The sequence below is a fragment of the Taeniopygia guttata genome, chromosome 11 (assembly GCF_048771995.1).
Source record: "Taeniopygia guttata chromosome 11, bTaeGut7.mat, whole genome shotgun sequence".
In the NCBI taxonomy this organism is placed as follows: Eukaryota; Metazoa; Chordata; class Aves; order Passeriformes; family Estrildidae; genus Taeniopygia; species Taeniopygia guttata.
Genome location: NC_133036.1, coordinates 7,679,663 through 7,697,131, shown reverse-complemented (window position 1 = coordinate 7,697,131; position 17,469 = coordinate 7,679,663). Strand labels below are relative to the sequence as shown.

Genomic DNA, 17,469 nt, shown 5'->3' with positions numbered 1-17,469 from the left:
CTTCTCCTGACAAGAGCAAAGGCACAGCCTGCCCTGCTCTGCTGCTCACGAGTGAACGTGCCCTGAGTCCCCTGTTCTCAGAGAGCAGGAGGTGTCTCTGTGGTGTCTGCTCCCTGACCCCTTCTTTCCCGTTCCAGATTCTCTCCTGGATTGTAGCCCGGATCCTGAACTCTTCCCAGTTTATCTTCCACTTGGAGAAGAGGAAAATAATTTCATTTTACATGTGACAGTTATTGTTAGCAACAACGTCGGTGATACAGTTCAAACAAACACTTCAGTGAAGGTAGACAGGAGAATTAATTAGTTTCAAGAACTCTCAAGTAGATAACTAACCCAAAACTGACTTTTGGAGCTTATTCCTGTTTTAGATATCCTTTTGAATGTACCATAATCACCATTTTTCACAGAATAATCACAGAATAATGAGGTTGGAAGAGACCTTTAAGATCATCAAGTCCAATCCATACCCTAACACCTCAACTAGACTATAGCACCAAGTGCCATGTCCAGTCTTTTTTTTAAACACATCCAGAGACTATTCTCTGCGTGCTCAAGGTCAAAAGATCTTCCACTGCCCCTTTTTTCTACAACAAAAGTCTAAAAGAATTGTTTGGACATTGATTGAGCAGTGTAAACCTATTTACTGAGTCTGGAATTACTCTGTGTAGGCCCCAAAAGCCTTTTGCTTCTTCCCCAGTGCCACAGTAAGGAGATCCTTATCAGGTCATTAAAAATAAAACATTTAAAATGGAGAACATGAAGTTTTATGTCCCACTCTATCTAGGCTGTTATTAGGATGATCGTGGAAGTTGAAAGAAAATTGTAACAGCCTTGGCAATGTTGAGAGCATATCTGATTCCTTCACCAGGTTGGACCTGCAGATATGATGGATGGGAACCTGACCCTGCAGGCTGTGGTATCTGAGAAGGCAAACTCCATCCTAAAAGATGGGAACAACAGCATGAGTCTCTTCCAGCTCTACAAGTCAGTGACATCTGTCCTGAATCAGCAGATCCAAGAGGAAAGCTTTAACATGTCTTTACCGACAAACACACGAAAAGAGGTCAGCAAAACACTTGCTTTCTTGCAGTAAAATGTCATATAATGGACTCTTCATATTTTTGACAGCTCTTAAGTAATAAAAAGCTCACATATTACCACTTGAAATCAATGAAGGTTTCAAGTTTCTAGCAAGTATCTGTCACAGTGTTTGGCACAGGTTTCAGCTAGTTTTCACTATTTGTCTACATAAATTATTTGTTTTATCACTCATCACTAAAACAGTTAATTCTCAATTGTTATTTCATTGATTTAAACTAGCTAATCTAAACCTGATTTTCCAAAGAAATTTAAATTTCAATAAAATGGCATCTCCAGTGGGATAAATATCCTATCAAATTTTCCCCAAAAGCACTAGATAGCAGATAATTTTCTTTAGTCCACTCTAGCCACCAGTTGATGTTTCAGTCATAAGTTGATATTTGTACAGTGCTTTGAGTGCCTCAGATGAAGAGATCTAGAGAATATATCCTTCAATTAAGATTCATTATAATAACATCAATCACACATGGCTCTGCTTTCTCTGGAGGTGGCATTTACACATACATTAATTCACATACATTAGTACAAATTCTCACAAGTAACTCTCTTGCTCTTAATAGATGTTAAGCATATGAATTCTTTGTGCTGGGAGGTAACATAAAACTCATGATTATATAATTACTAGGGCAAGTAGCACCTTGTCAGTAAAGCTAATATCAGCTCAAATGATCCTTGTTGTGGAGCCTTACTCTACTGCATAACTTAGAGCAAGCCTGGCTGTCAATACACAGCACTACTTTCACAGTCCTAATTAGCATCTTGTTCCTTTGCCTAATTATCCCTTTTCATCCCCAGCTCCGAGGGCTGATGCTGACAACTCTCTCTGTTGTTAACATAACATCAATGCAGACTGCTCTGAAGATGTCAGAGGTACTGAAAGAAATCACTTACAGGAGTGAAGAGCTGTCTGTCTCAGCACAGGTAAGAAGCAAGTCATCTTATATCTCCTCACACTAATAGTTGAGACTCTAATTATCCCACTGACCTTGGAAGAGTTTCAGTGCCTTATAATTATCTGTTCTTACCCATTTTTTCAACTGTACCAGTATGTGTATTTTGACCAGCAGTATTTTGACTCTGTTTAACAGAGTTAGTAAATTCAAGTCTCAGATATTATCTCAGCAATCTCTACAATCCAGACTATGACCATTACATTTATCATACATTTTTATTATTAATAATCCTTAACTTTTAATCAGAAGCATGTCAGGGTGCATGTTTTCTCTTGTAAAGCACTTTTAGAACCTTAAAGAAGAACTGCCCCAAGAGGGTTTTTCTAGAATTGCCCATATTCATTCATGCCTCATCCTGGCACAAAATGCACATAGGCAATGGTCAAGGACATGTCAGCACTGAGAGGAGCTGGGCACAAATGTGCAGGTTGGTTTCACAAAAGTATCTCCTGAGTCTTGTCTGGGAACAAGGCATTATTAGTAAGTGATGCTATTTATGGTTACAGGGTGAGCATATGGCAGAACAGAACAAACTGTTACTGGGGGAAGTTTCCCAGATATGCAGGCAATAAAAAGAGCTGTCCTGATTTCTGATGTATTATAGAGTTGGAGCCAGACAATGGCTTGGGAGCATTTCAGCAGGAAGTGGTTAACTTTGGCAGACAAGAAGACAGCTCAGATCCAGCTCTTACCCCACAGAGAGGCTGCTCAGTGTTCACAGGCTGTGGGGATGGATGTGTCCAAGCCTGCAGTGAATTTGCTTGGCTCTTTCACTATCCTGGGCTAAAATCTGGCTAATGCTTTCCCAGTCCCAAAGCTGCATCCAGGCACAAAATAAAAATTGTAAAACTCATTCTCCTTTGGCACTTAGCACTTTGGCACTAAGATAGAAACTTATAACCTAATTTACTACTTTACTGTAAATCTAAAAGCTATCCTTGCCCAGGGTTTGACAGACAAGCTTCTTTCAGATGTTATTAATCTTTTTATGGATTACATCTGTGGAAGCAGGCTGCATTTTTCATGCCTGTATTCCATTTTGGTGTACCATCTAGTATATCACCTTTATTAGCATTTGAAGTATTACCTTGGCACAAATAATTATAGTAAAAATGGCATTACCCACTAATAGTCCCAAAGATTACTGCTGTTGCAATTTTCAGTAAATGAAACAAGTGTCACTTCTGTCATTTGTGGTGCCAGCACATATAAACTGCTCCCTGTGCTTCTTCCCTGTAGGTGGAAGCCAGCAGCACTCTGAAGCATGTCAGTGCCTCTTTGCTTGCTGTAAACACAGAGCACAGCAGAGATGGTCAGGAGTTAAAGGAAGCAGCCAGCTATCTGTTTAATGCAGTGAGCAGTGTTCTTAAAGCTTCTGTAGAAATCAGAGCCGGGAACACTTCAGTGCCAGAGACAAAACAGGTAATTTAGATTTGGTCCAGTTTGTACTGTATTGTGTGTGAATATTTGTTTGCTTTGGGAGGTTTTTAAATCTCTGCTGTGTCTTGTATTTTTAAAATGCCACTGGGAAAAGTTCCTTGTGTCACCATGATGGAATTGAACATCAGAGAAAACTTCTCCCCAGATAGACATGTTAGATTGAATATCTGTCAATGAAGACAGAGGCCTCTTAAGATTTGTTACATTGAAAGCTGAACAGGACAGAACGCAGCATCAGCTCTGACCTCTAATCGATGACAAGAATGTTGCCATTTTTTTCAGATTTACTTTTATCCTCTCATTTTGCTCCATAATTCAAGGAAGCCACAGGTATTAAATATTCATGATTGCCACCACTACTTCACAGCTTCAAACAGCTCTGGTTGCTGCTGACATTTTTGCAGAAAGCTCTGATTATCTGTTGAGAAAGACACAACATATCTATTTTGTCCTACCCTTCCCTGCTATATGTGAATTGTCACAGCTAACTCTGTGAGTTTCCTGGGCTGAACATACTTTAATTTCATCACTGCAAGGGAGTAGGGATGAAATAAATCTGAGAGAAAAGATTATCGACTGGACAAGTTTTCCAACAATAACCCACTAATAATACACAATTGATATGTAATTAGGTCTTGCTTTTCCAAGTAACAAAACACTAACATGTGCAGCTAAGGGCATTAATACACAAAAGCACATGAATATATTGATAGATGTCATGCTTCAGTTCAATGTATTTCAATGTATAGAAGTTATAAATATAACAATATAGAAGTAAAATCTGTGAGGCATTTATTTGCCATCTGCAATGTTTCAGTGAGAATTACAGAAACTGAATTGCAATAGAATAGCTTTTTCTGAGATTAGGAAGCTTATCACCAAGTTAGTCAGTTTAGTAAGACACCAAAATTAAATAGAAGCAATGACAAATAATGTGCAGCTTGATAATCCTGAGTACCTTTGTTGTAAGTTTCCTCCTCCAATTCTTTTCCAGAGTTCAGTGTCACACCAGCTCCTGAGTACAGTTGAAAATCTCCAGAGTGCACTTCTGTTTGGGAAGGCACCAGGTGATGAGCCAACAGTCCTCACCTCTCCCTCTGCAACAATGTACATGCGCAGGTAAAAACTGCAGTACCCCCCACTGAAGTTTCTGAGAGCTACAAATGTTAATTCCATTGTGCTTAACCAGAATGTTTGGAACTAAATATTGTAGCATAATGACAATTTCAATAGTGTAACAAGTCTGTTGTTAGTGTCTGATAGTAAGACCAGTTTGGACTCCAGGAGCATCACCTTAGAAATTCCCATGCTGTGTGTGCTTTAACCAGCACAGGATTTGCTACAATTTCCTGAATGAGGCAGTAGTCACTTACTTTTGAAATTATGTAGAAAACTCATGTCATACCAGCTAAGGTTTCTTTTCTTTTCCAAGTTGTCAATAATGACATTATATGGAACTGTAAGAAGCTTGGCATAAGCAAATACAATCCTGAGGAGCTTGACGAGCATTTTCCATTCCCTATAATCATTCCTAAATTGTTCCCCAAGAGCCTGGATTTCATCCACATCAAACTGTGCATTCAAATCAAAAGCATGTTCACACAGAAACCAAGTCTTTCAAATAAGTACACCTTGGTAAAACTTCCTCTCCAGATATGCCAATTCCACTCCTTTTTTTGATGATTCTGTGGTAGGTTTACATGGAATACTGCATCAGGGACAGATCCATGTATGAAGCATTTACTGGCAGACTTAGAAATAGTTTTGCAACTAAATTATATCCTTGAAGAGAGAAAGATTTTTCTGTAGATATGAAGTCCATGCTATTGATGTTTGGTTTTTTTTCTGGTGTTTTTTTCCTTTTATTTTTTTTTCTCTTTTATTCTGCTTTGCTCTTGCCTAACCCTAACTGGACAGATTACAAACAGAAAACATGGATAGCACATCCATAAACATCTCCAATTCCAGCTCTGCCAGCTTTACTCTCCCACCTGCTTCCTCTCTCAATGTTTCAGGAGTTGATGGTGAAACAGTGGATATAAGGGCAAGTAAACAGCTTTTATCTAACTCTATTTGACATCCAGCTTACATTCCTGATCCAATGGTTTTAGCATCATTTATCCTTTCACGATAAATGCACGAGCACACATCGTTCCTCCTGTCATGCCAAGAACATAATTTGAAATTACTGGTCAAAGAAGCTTTAATTTATCATAATTGCATGAGGTTGGTTAGGCAAGTTAAGGACAACTGAATTTTTAAATTCCCCATCCCATCAGCCCCTTACGTACGCTTTGATTCACACGTACATGGCAGGAGCAGGCACTGGAATAAATCAATACCTACACATCTATTTGCTGTTTGTTTACATCTTATGCTCTGAGGAGGATGCAACAGCTCAGAGTCCATATCACATTCAGACTAACCTACAGCAGTCTTCTTTCATCCCAGCAAGAAACACCTGAGTGTGGGGCACTCAGATCCTGCAGGACACAAATGTGCTGATGGTAGCACGGCCCCGTCTGAATTAGGACGAAGTGTTTTTTCTCTCAGAACAATAGATTGCATTAAATTGTCATATTTTCATAATTAATTTTCTGAAGATCTCTCTGGTTGGTTTGACCCTCTCAGGAGACCCCTAAAATACCTGCAAACATTTTTTTTTTCATTGCACCTTTTCCAACTCTGCCAAAAAGGTGTCACACTTTATGAAAACAATAAAGATTGCTGTACACATTTCAGAATTAAAATCACTTTCGCGGTTTATAGACCCACCTTAGAGATAAGGTAGAGTCTTATTAAAACTGGACGCAGACTTCATCGAAGTTTACTTCTTTTTGGGTCTGAGCTCATTCTTTCACTATTCAGCAGTTCAGAGTGTGAATAAAATGAAATATTGACAATATTGAATATCTAATAATGACAATAGCTCAGTTGTCTGATTGTTAATGTCTTCTAACAGATGGTGAGCTTTGCCATGAATCCCTTTTTCTCCAGTGACAGCAGTTTTGACATCAGTGGAACAGTGGGAGGTCTGAGTCTAACTGGTGTGGATGGTTTGATCATACCAGTCAGCAACCTCAAAGAGAACATTGAGGTAAATCCACTATTTCCTAACTCTCGCCCTCTTTTCCCATATTTTTCCTCCCTCCATTAACAAACTGTCATTTGTGTTATTTGTGAGGTGAACACAAATTCTGGTAGTGTTCATTACATTAGATAATGGGCTGATGCAGTCTGTAGTTGTGATGGAGGGATTTGTGTGATTTGGTGGAAAAAAAACCCAAGTATTTTTGTCTTTTCTTGAAAAGGAGGCATTTTATTCTTCTTTAAATGAATGTAAGAATGCTGATGGTTGTGGAAATAGATTCCAGATTACAGTCATCCCCAAGCAGAATGTGAAATCTGATGTCATCAACCATGTGTCTGCATGCTAAGAAGAAAACTGCTTTTCGGTATTTAAACCTATGCCTTTTTGTTTAAAAACAGATCATGTTACCAAGGCTTTCAGCAATTCAGGAAGATAAGATTCTGTTGAATCTGGGCAATTATAGTACTTTTCAAGTCAATGATACCTCAGAAAACACATCTATAGTGATCCACCTGGAATCTGAACACGACATTCCACTAATACTTTACTTGGGGTATGGTTATCACCCAAATGAAACCAACTATGACATGAAAAATCGTCTGTTCTATAAGAAAACTTCTGGAGGTAAGATAAATATTCTGCATAAACTTGCAGAATAAGCCTTGACCATGAGTTCAGGTGTCTAGCTGGAAATAAACCTCATGCTTCAAAGTTCCAATTTCTTGAATAAAATGTTCATTAACAGGAGCAAAGATTGGGGTGATTTGATCAATGAGTTTCTAAGAATGATTTCATGCCTGTTTCTTTAGTTCATTTATTACATGCATGCTTCTGAATTAGCCTTTCTATAGATACATTGAAATGAAAATATTTATGTTCAAGGTGAGATGAACAGCTGGGTTCTCAGCCCAGAAGAACTCATTTTTGGAGAGGGAACCTACTATTTAATGGTGTTACAAGATATGGGAATGGATTCAACAGTCTATGAGGGGCTAACCATAAATGCCACTTGCTTTGCATCCCGCTGTGTATTTTGGGATGAGCAGCAGGGAGGCTGGAACAGCTATGGATGTCATGTAAGTAGAGCAAAACAAAACAATGTGTCTGTTACACACTTCAAAGCCAGCCCTCACAACCACCATCTCTAGTAACTGACACCATGAAATAAGATCATTCTGTGATGTTTTAATAAACTCAGGAAATTTAGTCATATTGAACTAACCTTTAAACAACATTCCTATTTCCTGGGATGATCTTCTGTATAAGAAGAAATGGAACCATTCTGACAAGGCCATAATATATTGTAATGCCCATTACTGGTTAAGTGTTAGAATTAATATTCTTTATTGGAACTTGAACAATTTGGTGTGCAGCAGCTCTCTACACTAACTTACCAATCTCAGCACTGTTTTCATTTGCTTGGTAAATCATCTAATACTTTGAAGACAGATGTTTTATCAGAAATCTTTTCTGGATTTCAGGTAGGACCAAAAACAAATCCTAGCAGCACACAGTGCCTCTGCAACCATCTGACCTTCTTTGGGAGCTCGTTCTTTGTCATACCCAATGCCATAGATGTCAGCAAAACAGCACAGCTGTTTGGTACATTCGTGGAAAATCCTGTGGTGGTGACAACTGTAGGATGTATTTTTCTGATATATGTGCTTGTAGTTATTTGGGCTCGAAGGAAAGACATCCAGGATGATGCTAAAGTAAGTCTCCAGCTAATAAAGTCAATGTATTCAGGCCAATTCCCACCATGCCTAGCCTGTTTTAATAGGAAGCCTTTAACCAATCCTACTCCTTTCCCTGTAACTCTCTGTTTACTGGTAAGTAAACATTGTTCACAAGATCACAAATTCCTGCACACAGCTTTCAGGAATCTGTACTTACAGGACAGCTAACACAGTGCCCGTGTTGTGTGGCTCTGCAGGTGAAAATCACAGTCCTGGAAGACAATGACCCCTTTGCTCAGTACCGTTACCTTGTGACCGTTTTCACAGGACACCGCCGTGGCGCAGCCACAACCTCCAAGGTATGAGTGGCACTGTGTGGGAGGAGAGTTTATTTGCTTAGAGAACGGGGTGAATAACAGAGCACCTGAGGCTATTAAACAGGACAGCTCAAATGCACTGTCTGAGCCAGAAAGCCCTTAGGTTTGATGAAAGGAGAAGTAATCACACTTGGGATTGAGATGTGCAAATCTTCATTTTGCCTTTTTATTTTCCAGGTGACTCTCACCCTCTATGGGCTGGATGGAGAGAGTGAGCCTCACCATCTAAATGATCCTGATACACCAGTCTTTGAACGTGGAGGAGTGGATGTTTTCCTCCTCTGTACCTTCTTCCCTCTTGGGGAGCTGCAGAGTATTAGATTGTGGCATGATAATTCAGGGGACAGTCCATCCTGGTAAGTGGAAGCCTAGAGAGGCTGGGAAGTAAAAATCCACAAATAACTTTTTATAATGACAACAGCTTTCCCCTTCTAGCACTTGAAAATCTTCCTTTCTGCAGTTCTAGAAAGAAAAGAAGTGTTAGATTCTAGTTTTTGCAGCTGAATAGACAAATCATAGCCTAAAGGGCAGGACCAGGAGTGCTTCCCATATCCCATGTCCAGTATAGGATGGGATATGTCTTGTGCTTTACAATTTAGTCACCCCAAGTAGCTGGAGGCCAGAGTTGGTCCTCCCCAGTCTTGTTGAACTCTGGATTTCACACACTCAGTGGTATGTGACTGTGCCCTGTGTGTTATTCCAACAGGTATGTGAATCGAGTATTAGTCCATGACCTGGCATGGGATCAGAAATGGTACTTCCTCTGTAACTCTTGGCTAGCCATTGATATTGGAGAATGTGTCCTAGATAAAGTGTTCCCAGTAGCAACAGAAAAGGACATGAAGCAGTTCAGGTACCTCCTATTTAATGGATTTTTTTTTACTCTTGATAGCAATCAGTCTGGAACAACAGGCATGAAAAAAAAACAGACCAAAGCCCTAAAAAAAAAAAAGAAAACAAGGAAGGTCTTTCCACTGTCCTTAAAGAGCTCTGAATAAGGGAGAGAGGAATAATGGTTACATAAATCATTACCCTAACAGTAGTACCATACTGAAAATACTGGTGCTAAAGAAGTATAGTCTGACAAACCTACAGAAACACAAACATCTTCTCTTAAGTGTAATTATCTTAACAAATTAAATAGGAACTATTTGCTTTCCCCCTATGCTATGTCCAGAAGAAAAGGCCATAAGTAGCCATGACCATTTCATGCAAATCAAGCCATGATACTTGATAATTTCTCCTAGTTATTACTTCTGCTGATAGTGCCTAGAAGCATAAACAGGTTGGGACCCTGCACTAGGGCTTTGTTCTTCCCTCTCCTTTATACATATCCATTTGATTGCCCTCTTCTCCTTCCCAGCAATCTGTTTTTCATGGAGACCTCCAAGGGTTTCCAGGATGGGCACATCTGGTACTCGGTTTTCAGCCGCTCCCCACGAAGCTCCTTCACGCGAGCCCAGCGCGTGTCCTGCTGCTTCTCACTGCTCCTCTGCACCATGCTGACCAGCATCATGTTCTGGGGTGTGCCAAAGGATCCTGCTGAGCAGAAAATGGATTTGGGTAACAATCCTCACCATTGCTTGGGCAGGCAAATAGAGAGACAGAAAAATCTGGAAGCAAGAGTTGATTAAATTGGTTTTTTCACAAGAGAGAGACTTGATGGTTTATTTTGCCTGGGGTTATTTTTCCTTCTCTGCTCTGTTTGACCTTGACAGGTAAGATCGAGTTCACATGGCAGGAAGTGATGATTGGCTTTGAGAGCTCCCTCCTCATGTTCCCCATCAACCTGCTCATTGTGCAGATCTTCAGGAACGTTCGACCCCGGCCAGCCCAGCAGGGCAGAGAGAAGAAGCCGGGAAAGAATGGCCGAGTGTCTCCAAGCCTGCTTCCGACCCCAGGGGCCACCCAGGCTGCCTCTCTCACTCCAGAGGCTGTGACAAAGGCAAGTCCCAGTGAGTCCTGCACTGCCCTCTGCTGCCACACACTACCGCCCTCCCCGGCTCCACTAATTTCCCTGTTCCGATGCTCTTCAGCCTGTCTGAAGAGAAAAGCCAATTTCCCCTGGTGTAAAGTGCCCACCTAAATGCAATCCTTCATTAAATGCATCCTTCATTAAAGTCTGCCTTTGTACATCCCAGCCCTTGCACAGTTATTGTGTGGCCAAATCACTGTGTTCAGGAGTTAGAGCAGACACTAAGCAAGACAGTGAAGATAAAAGGTATCATGGACCACATCTTTCTCAGCTTAGATCCTCAGGCAGGCATGCTGCCTTTTTGAACCCCAAAAGCTGCCTTGCTGAACTCCCTGAAATCTGCCTGTCACTGTAGGATGTGCTATTCTTATCCATTCTGGAGATTTCAGCAGTTGCTGCAGCTCCCAGTGGTACTGTCAGATCACATCAGCTTAAGCCACTGCAGTCAGAGTCACTGCTGTGTTACTGCTGTCTTTCCTAGGACATAAGAAGAATTGCCAACTCACTCTTTAAAGCCCTGAAGACTCCATCTCTCACCTCAGCACTGGACCTTGAAAAATCAGCTAATATCAACACACTCCTGTCATTGGTGGAGGATGTCATCTGTCAGCAGAACAGAGCTGGGCAAGGGTTTTATGATGAGATCAAGAAGGATGGCCCCACAATTGTCACATTGGGTGCTATGGATATCCAAGGTAAATAACACACTGTGAAATACCTGCTGAAACCCTTGCAATGACAATTATGATAGCACTGGATGTGATGACCCAAGCACTTCTTACATTCTGACTCTAAGGCAACTACAGAATCACAGAATAGCTGAGGTTAGAACGGATCTCTGGATCCCGCCACACTGCTCAGAGCAGGGTCAGTGGGAGCAGGATTGCCTAAGATCAAATCAGTCAGATGCTGAATGTCCCCAAGGATGAAGACTCCACAAATTCTCAACTGGAGCAACCTACTCCAGTGTCCAATATGTATGTTTTTTCTTATGTTCAGAAATGTCTCATGTTTTAAGATATGCCCATTGCCTCCTGTTCTTTCACTGCACCACTGAGCATCCAACTAAGTAAAGACAACTGAGAAATCTCTGTTTCTTGCTCTGTAGAATCAAATGTTTGCTACCAGTCTAGCTGGGAGCTGGATCAGCATCTACAAATGAAAAGACTAACAAATGCCACTTGTTTCACAAACTCTTTGACCTGTCTTTTATTTTTCTTCTTGGCCTTGTGCTGTTGTTCCTTTCAGTCTAACTCTCAATTAAACAAGAATATATGAGTAAACAATCTCACTGATTTCATTAAGACTCACATTTGACTTTTCCAGGGAGTCTTCCAAGCTACTAATTACACAGGTAAACCATGAACAAATTAACAGGTGATCTGATCTGACTGTCTATTAAGATTTTAGGACTGCTGTTTAGCTCAGTTGCCTTCTGGGAAAAGTTCCAGGCCATTCCAGCAGAAGAGCTTTAAGCTCTAGTACAAAAGCTGTTTTTACATGTCCTTTTATATGTTAGTCTTCACTTCATCACATTAATGATCTTTAGCTCCAGAGAAACTACTCTTTGTATTGAACAGTGTTTTAATTTCTTTATTTTCTCAATAAATAAAGAATTTCTTATTTTTCTGCAGAAAAAACAAGAAACTTAACTCCGGAGAAGAGAATTTGTGACCAGCTGAAATACAATGATTACCATCGCTGCTTGTACCTGCAACTCCAGCACGTAGAGATGGAGCTGGAATTACTGGGCCCCCATAAATTTCAGATGCCTCAGAGTTACACACAAGCTGTTTGTCAGGTTCAGCATATGAAGAACCTCCTGGAGAACCAAATCTGCTCATCAGCATCCATCAGTGAGGGGTAACCCAGTTCTCACTCTAAGTATAAGTAAATTCAGGTCATGCATTCAAAATTGGGCAGGATGACAGAGCCCAAATAATTACTGCTTAACATAGGCTAGATAACTATTATTACATCTGTAAAAATAAGTCTTATTATTATAACACTGCAGGAGCTACAAAGAAATTTCTATGCACTGTGAACTGCACACAAAGGCAATAATGACAGATCATTGCTTTTTGTCATTTTTGCCTCCAAAGTGGAAAGTTACAATAAATGCCATATGATAGTAAAGGGTTGGGATAATCACCCAGCTCCAAAATCACAGAAGTCTCTTAAAATGTATGGATAAAGAAAAATTAATAAGCAGACAAAAATAGTTCTGTGAAATACGATTATTAAGTTGTAAGTATTGAAAACAATTGCACTAATCACGTCACTTGGCCATTATAGTGATCACAAGAGATTCATTCAGCAGATTTAATACACTCATAGCTTTGTCAATAGTTCTACTGGAGATTCAATTATGCATGAACTGAGGAGTAAAGAAGCCCATCACATTTATTTTGATTTTAGCCGATTCATGCACACTTCTTCATTTTTTTTTTCTCACTGTACTTTTTGGTATCCATATATCCTATATGTCCTACGTCCATATGTCCTATTAATTAAAAGAATATTTTGATTTTATATCATAAGATGTTGCCTATTCCCAGTGAACCTGATGACTGCAATTTTGGTTCCTGTTCCATCGCAGACTGCATTTTCTTTTCTGGTTCACTCTCAAGGTGGTCTCATACTCCGAATTTGTCCAATGATGACAAGAAAAGTTCTTCTCCCAGAGGGCTGCCCTGGTGGTTTGTGTTCATTGCTTGGTTCCTTGTGGCAGCCACCAGCAGTGTGTCAGGGTTCTTCACCATGCTCTACGGACTCCATTATGGCAAGGAGAACTCCATCAAGTGGCTCATCTCCATGGTCATCTCCTTCTTGGAAAGTCTCTTCATCACACAACCCTTAAAGGTGGGAGCCTCGGAAATACAAACACCCGTCAAAATGAACTCACCTGCTACCACTGCAGGAAGACAATGTAATGTTCTAAAGAGCTGCAGGATTTAGGATATAAAATGAGAAGTCTTTGCCCTTAAAACAAGAGCAGGCAGGTGGTTTACAGAGTTCTGTTGGTTTTTGTTGACATTAACTCCTTTAGTTTCATCTCCCTTGCTTTGTCAGGGTTTAATGATGTTTCTGACTAGTGAGGTGTGTCACAGAATCAGTTTAGCTGGACAAACTCCAGCACTGTTCTCTTGTTTATGGGCTTCAGCTGCATGGGTTCAACAAACCCAAAGCACAGTTGTTTTCCTGCAGTGCCTGGATCCAAAGGGATCCAGTTAAAGCCTGAGCTTCTTTATGTGAAATGGGAATATGGTGAGTCTATGGCTGATTCTTTCCAGGTGCTGGGATTTGCTGCTTTTTTTGCTCTGGTTCTGAAGAAGGTGGAACATGAGGATGAAGAAAACACAGCTATTGACGGGCCTTTATCTGCAGCAGGTAACTGCCTGCAAAGTTAAAAATTATTAAAGAAAGTGCAGAATTTTCCAAGCTTTTGGAGTCCTTTATGAATAAATATGTGACTAAGCTCAACTGGCTTGCAATAAAACCTCCAACTATTCCACAGCTTAGTGAAAATAAATAAGTGAACAGTAAAGAATGCACCCTTCATGTAGTCTGGTAGGTCTTTATCTGACAAGCATAACTAAAACCTCTCACAAAATATTTCCCACATCCTTTAAGCCCTATATGGACGTTCTCAGGTTACATACTTTTCCACAGCCACAATTATTTGTATTATTCCCCTAAACTTAGCAGTGGCTTCTGCAGTCATAATGATATCTAAATAAAGCCTTCACTAGCAGACAGGAATCCTAGGGCATAGCAAAGTTATCTGATCTACAGCTTCCTCCCTGCTCAGCCTCAGGCTTTGAATACACCACCTTCTGAGATGCTCAGCCTAGAGAGAGACACCTGGACACACCTGGTCCTAAACCCCACACACAGATTTTGTGAGCTCCTTTCCTCCCCACTGTTTGCCTTACAATTGCTATAGTAATTGTTTAAATCACATCCTCTGTATTCCTGAGGGAAAGCATTAGATAGAAATGTTTCCTTAGAAAGTCCAAACAAACAAAATGCAGGACATGGATGATCAATTGACTAATTCCAGGGTTCACTGCTCTCCCTCACAGGTGATTCACACCCTCTCTTCGGGGTCCGAAGGGACAGTAGAAGCAATATTTACCGGCCACCTCCTGCTGCTGATGTGGAGAAAATGAAAATCAGCTACATGAAGGAGCAGAAAGCATTTGCCCTCATTAGAGAAATCCTGGGTATTACCCATCAGTAGATTATCTTGTTTTATTCAGTAATACTCATCCGTAATTTTACATCAGTGAAAATATTGTTCTCTTGGGTGACAAAGCTTTGGCATATCTTCAGCTTTCTGCCAGCCATTATGATGTGGAGACAGGCTGTTCCCTGGCAGCTGGAGCTGCAGGGAGGTGGGAATGTTAGCTGGAGCTAAAAGTGTGGCTAAGGCTTCATTTTATGGTAAAGAAACACATCGCAAATGTGAGAGATTAAAGAAAGCAGAAAGGCTAATAGGAGGAGGTGAAGCATTAAATGAAGCTAAAACCAAAGAGCAGATGGAGGCCATCTTTCTAAAAGCAGATACTATCTATAGATAATGATTTATGCCCCTGTTTTATTTCCTCTAAAAAAAAAATTACCTCAACTTCACTTGGAACAAAGTTAGACTAGTCATTTTATTTGGAGCTACCCTGACTACTTCTATTCAGCCTTCCCATTTATTTTCTTGACAGCTACTCATATTCCAAATGTGAAACACTTAAACTGAAGCAGCTTGGGTGCATTCATTAGCACTGGTCACTCAGAGTCTACAAAGCACCTCCTTGGCCTAATGGCTGCTGGTGGCACTAATCATTCATGCAATCTATTTTGAACAGCATTGTTAAACCAGAGCTCACATGTGCTGTCTCTTTCTGTTTTTTTTCCAGCCTATCTGGGGTTTTTATGGATGCTGTTACTGGTTGCCTATGGGCAGAGGGATCCCAATTCCTACTATTTAAACAAACACATTGAGGACAGCTTTACAGATGGATTCCACGATGTCTACAGTTACCAGGATTTTTTCACATGGGCGAACACTACTTTACTCAAAAATCTTTATGGATCTTATAAAGGTGCAGAATTGCATTGTTTCCCTTCAGCTTTCCAGATTCTGAAACATTATCTTTAATACTTTACTACTCTAACTTACATATTTGAGTGGAGAAAGGGACTGTGAATTTATGAGGCTAGCAAGGAATCTTATAATATGAATACTAGTGGATAACAAAACCCTACATCTTGACTCTAAGTTAAACATCCCCTGATACTTTCCTTATATTTAATATGACCCAAAAGTTCTGCATTGTAATGCTAAATTTTTCACCTTTTATATTACTCCAGGTATTCAGATACATCAGAAAGTTTTGCACATCTTTCTTTCCATAATTAAAAAAAAAAAAAAAAATGGCAGACAGGTGGCACCATACAGCTTTTCCTCAGGAGAGTTGTTTGCATCATGACTTGGGTCAATGTGAAGGCAAATTATGCAATCTCAGCATGTTTCTATCCAGCCATATCCAGTAAAATATGGCCCATTTTCCAGCTCACATTTCAGGGTAAATTTTGAAATATATTAGCAGAGTTGTTCTTTGGACATGACAGGCCACATGAGCACTGCATAAAGCTACTCCTCTATGGGTCTTGAGGTGAGTCACTTTTCTCCTCCAGGCCTCACTTTCCTTCTGTATAAAATACAGACAGGAGTGACAGAACTCTGTAATTGTGAATATTATTTAAGAACTCATTTCAAATCAATATGAGGGTTTCATTTTCATTACTATTTTGCTTACAGTGTTTCCGAGAAAAGAATATATGGCAAACTATTAATGCATCAGTGAGTCATAAATAAAACAAAGAAATATTATTAATTTTGTCATATTGCCAGTACTGCTCTTTTCCATCTCCTGTTTAGGATTCATTACAGATGGCAATTCCAAGCTGGTGGGAAGTGCTCGAATTCGCCAAGTAAGAGTGAAAGGAGACACCTGCCCTATTTCTCCCAGACTCCACCACATAGTTGAGGAGTGCCACGCTCCATACTCCCTACAAACAGAAGATACCTCAGTTTATGGGGAGCACTGGAATACCTCAGCCCTTGATAACTCCTCTGACTTGAGCTCAGCATGGCAGTATCAGAGTCAGTCCAAACTGAGAGGACACCCCAGCTGGGGTAAACTTGCCATCTACAGCAGAGGGGGATATGTGGTTCACCTGGGAACTGACCCTAAAAATGCCTCCAGGTACCACTTGTATTGTAAATTATCAGTGCATCCTCCATGTGATACTGTCTCATTCCTGTATGAATTAGATCACTGGCTACACATTCTTTTGGCAGAATTCTCCAGTACCTTTTCAACAATGTCTGGCTTGACACCTTCACAAGAGCAGTGTTTGTTGAATTCACAGTCTACAATGCCAATGTGAACCTGTTCTGCATTATAAGCCTGATGTTTGAAAGCAATGCTTTAGGTAAGAGCCTTTCCTAAATGACACATTACAGCAAGAAATGCACCTACAGAAAGAAGATTTACACACTATCAGTATTTTCCTAGTTCTTTCTTCAGGAAAGACAAGTGTATTAATAAATCTAATAATGAGAGAATCAATGCAAATTTTCTAAACCTTTTAGGAAAAACGCAGCATCACAGTAATATAGACCACAATGGAATATCTTATGTTTGCTTATGCTGTGGTCATCTGCTGATGAAGAAAAGGTGACACTGAAACTTGATCTCGAGAATTTACACAACAGGAACAAGAAAAATCCTGTTTCCTAATCATTTCAGCTAATCAATAAAATATTAGGACAAAAATGCAAATAGCAGTCTGT

General features: G+C 40.1%; 1 protein-coding gene across 1 annotated transcript in view; it reads left to right on the top strand.

Annotated features, from left to right (window-relative positions):
• The window catches only part of LOC100226108 (polycystin-1-like protein 2), a 36,560-nt gene that overhangs the window by 13,687 nt on the left and 5,404 nt on the right, over nt 1–17,469 (top strand). Inside the window, 24 exon segments of the mRNA XM_072934524.1 lie at nt 138–283; nt 869–1,063; nt 1,897–2,022; nt 3,294–3,476; nt 4,489–4,613; nt 5,412–5,538; nt 6,457–6,591; nt 6,984–7,209; nt 7,468–7,661; nt 8,067–8,297; nt 8,519–8,620; nt 8,816–8,994; nt 9,345–9,491; nt 10,002–10,259; nt 10,261–10,312; nt 10,314–10,583; nt 11,095–11,308; nt 12,248–12,476; nt 13,244–13,475; nt 13,907–14,003; nt 14,699–14,839; nt 15,527–15,712; nt 16,552–16,879; nt 16,975–17,108. Coding sequence (XP_072790625.1) covers nt 138–283; nt 869–1,063; nt 1,897–2,022; nt 3,294–3,476; nt 4,489–4,613; nt 5,412–5,538; nt 6,457–6,591; nt 6,984–7,209; nt 7,468–7,661; nt 8,067–8,297; nt 8,519–8,620; nt 8,816–8,994; nt 9,345–9,491; nt 10,002–10,259; nt 10,261–10,312; nt 10,314–10,583; nt 11,095–11,308; nt 12,248–12,476; nt 13,244–13,475; nt 13,907–14,003; nt 14,699–14,839; nt 15,527–15,712; nt 16,552–16,879; nt 16,975–17,108 — 4,257 coding nt within the window.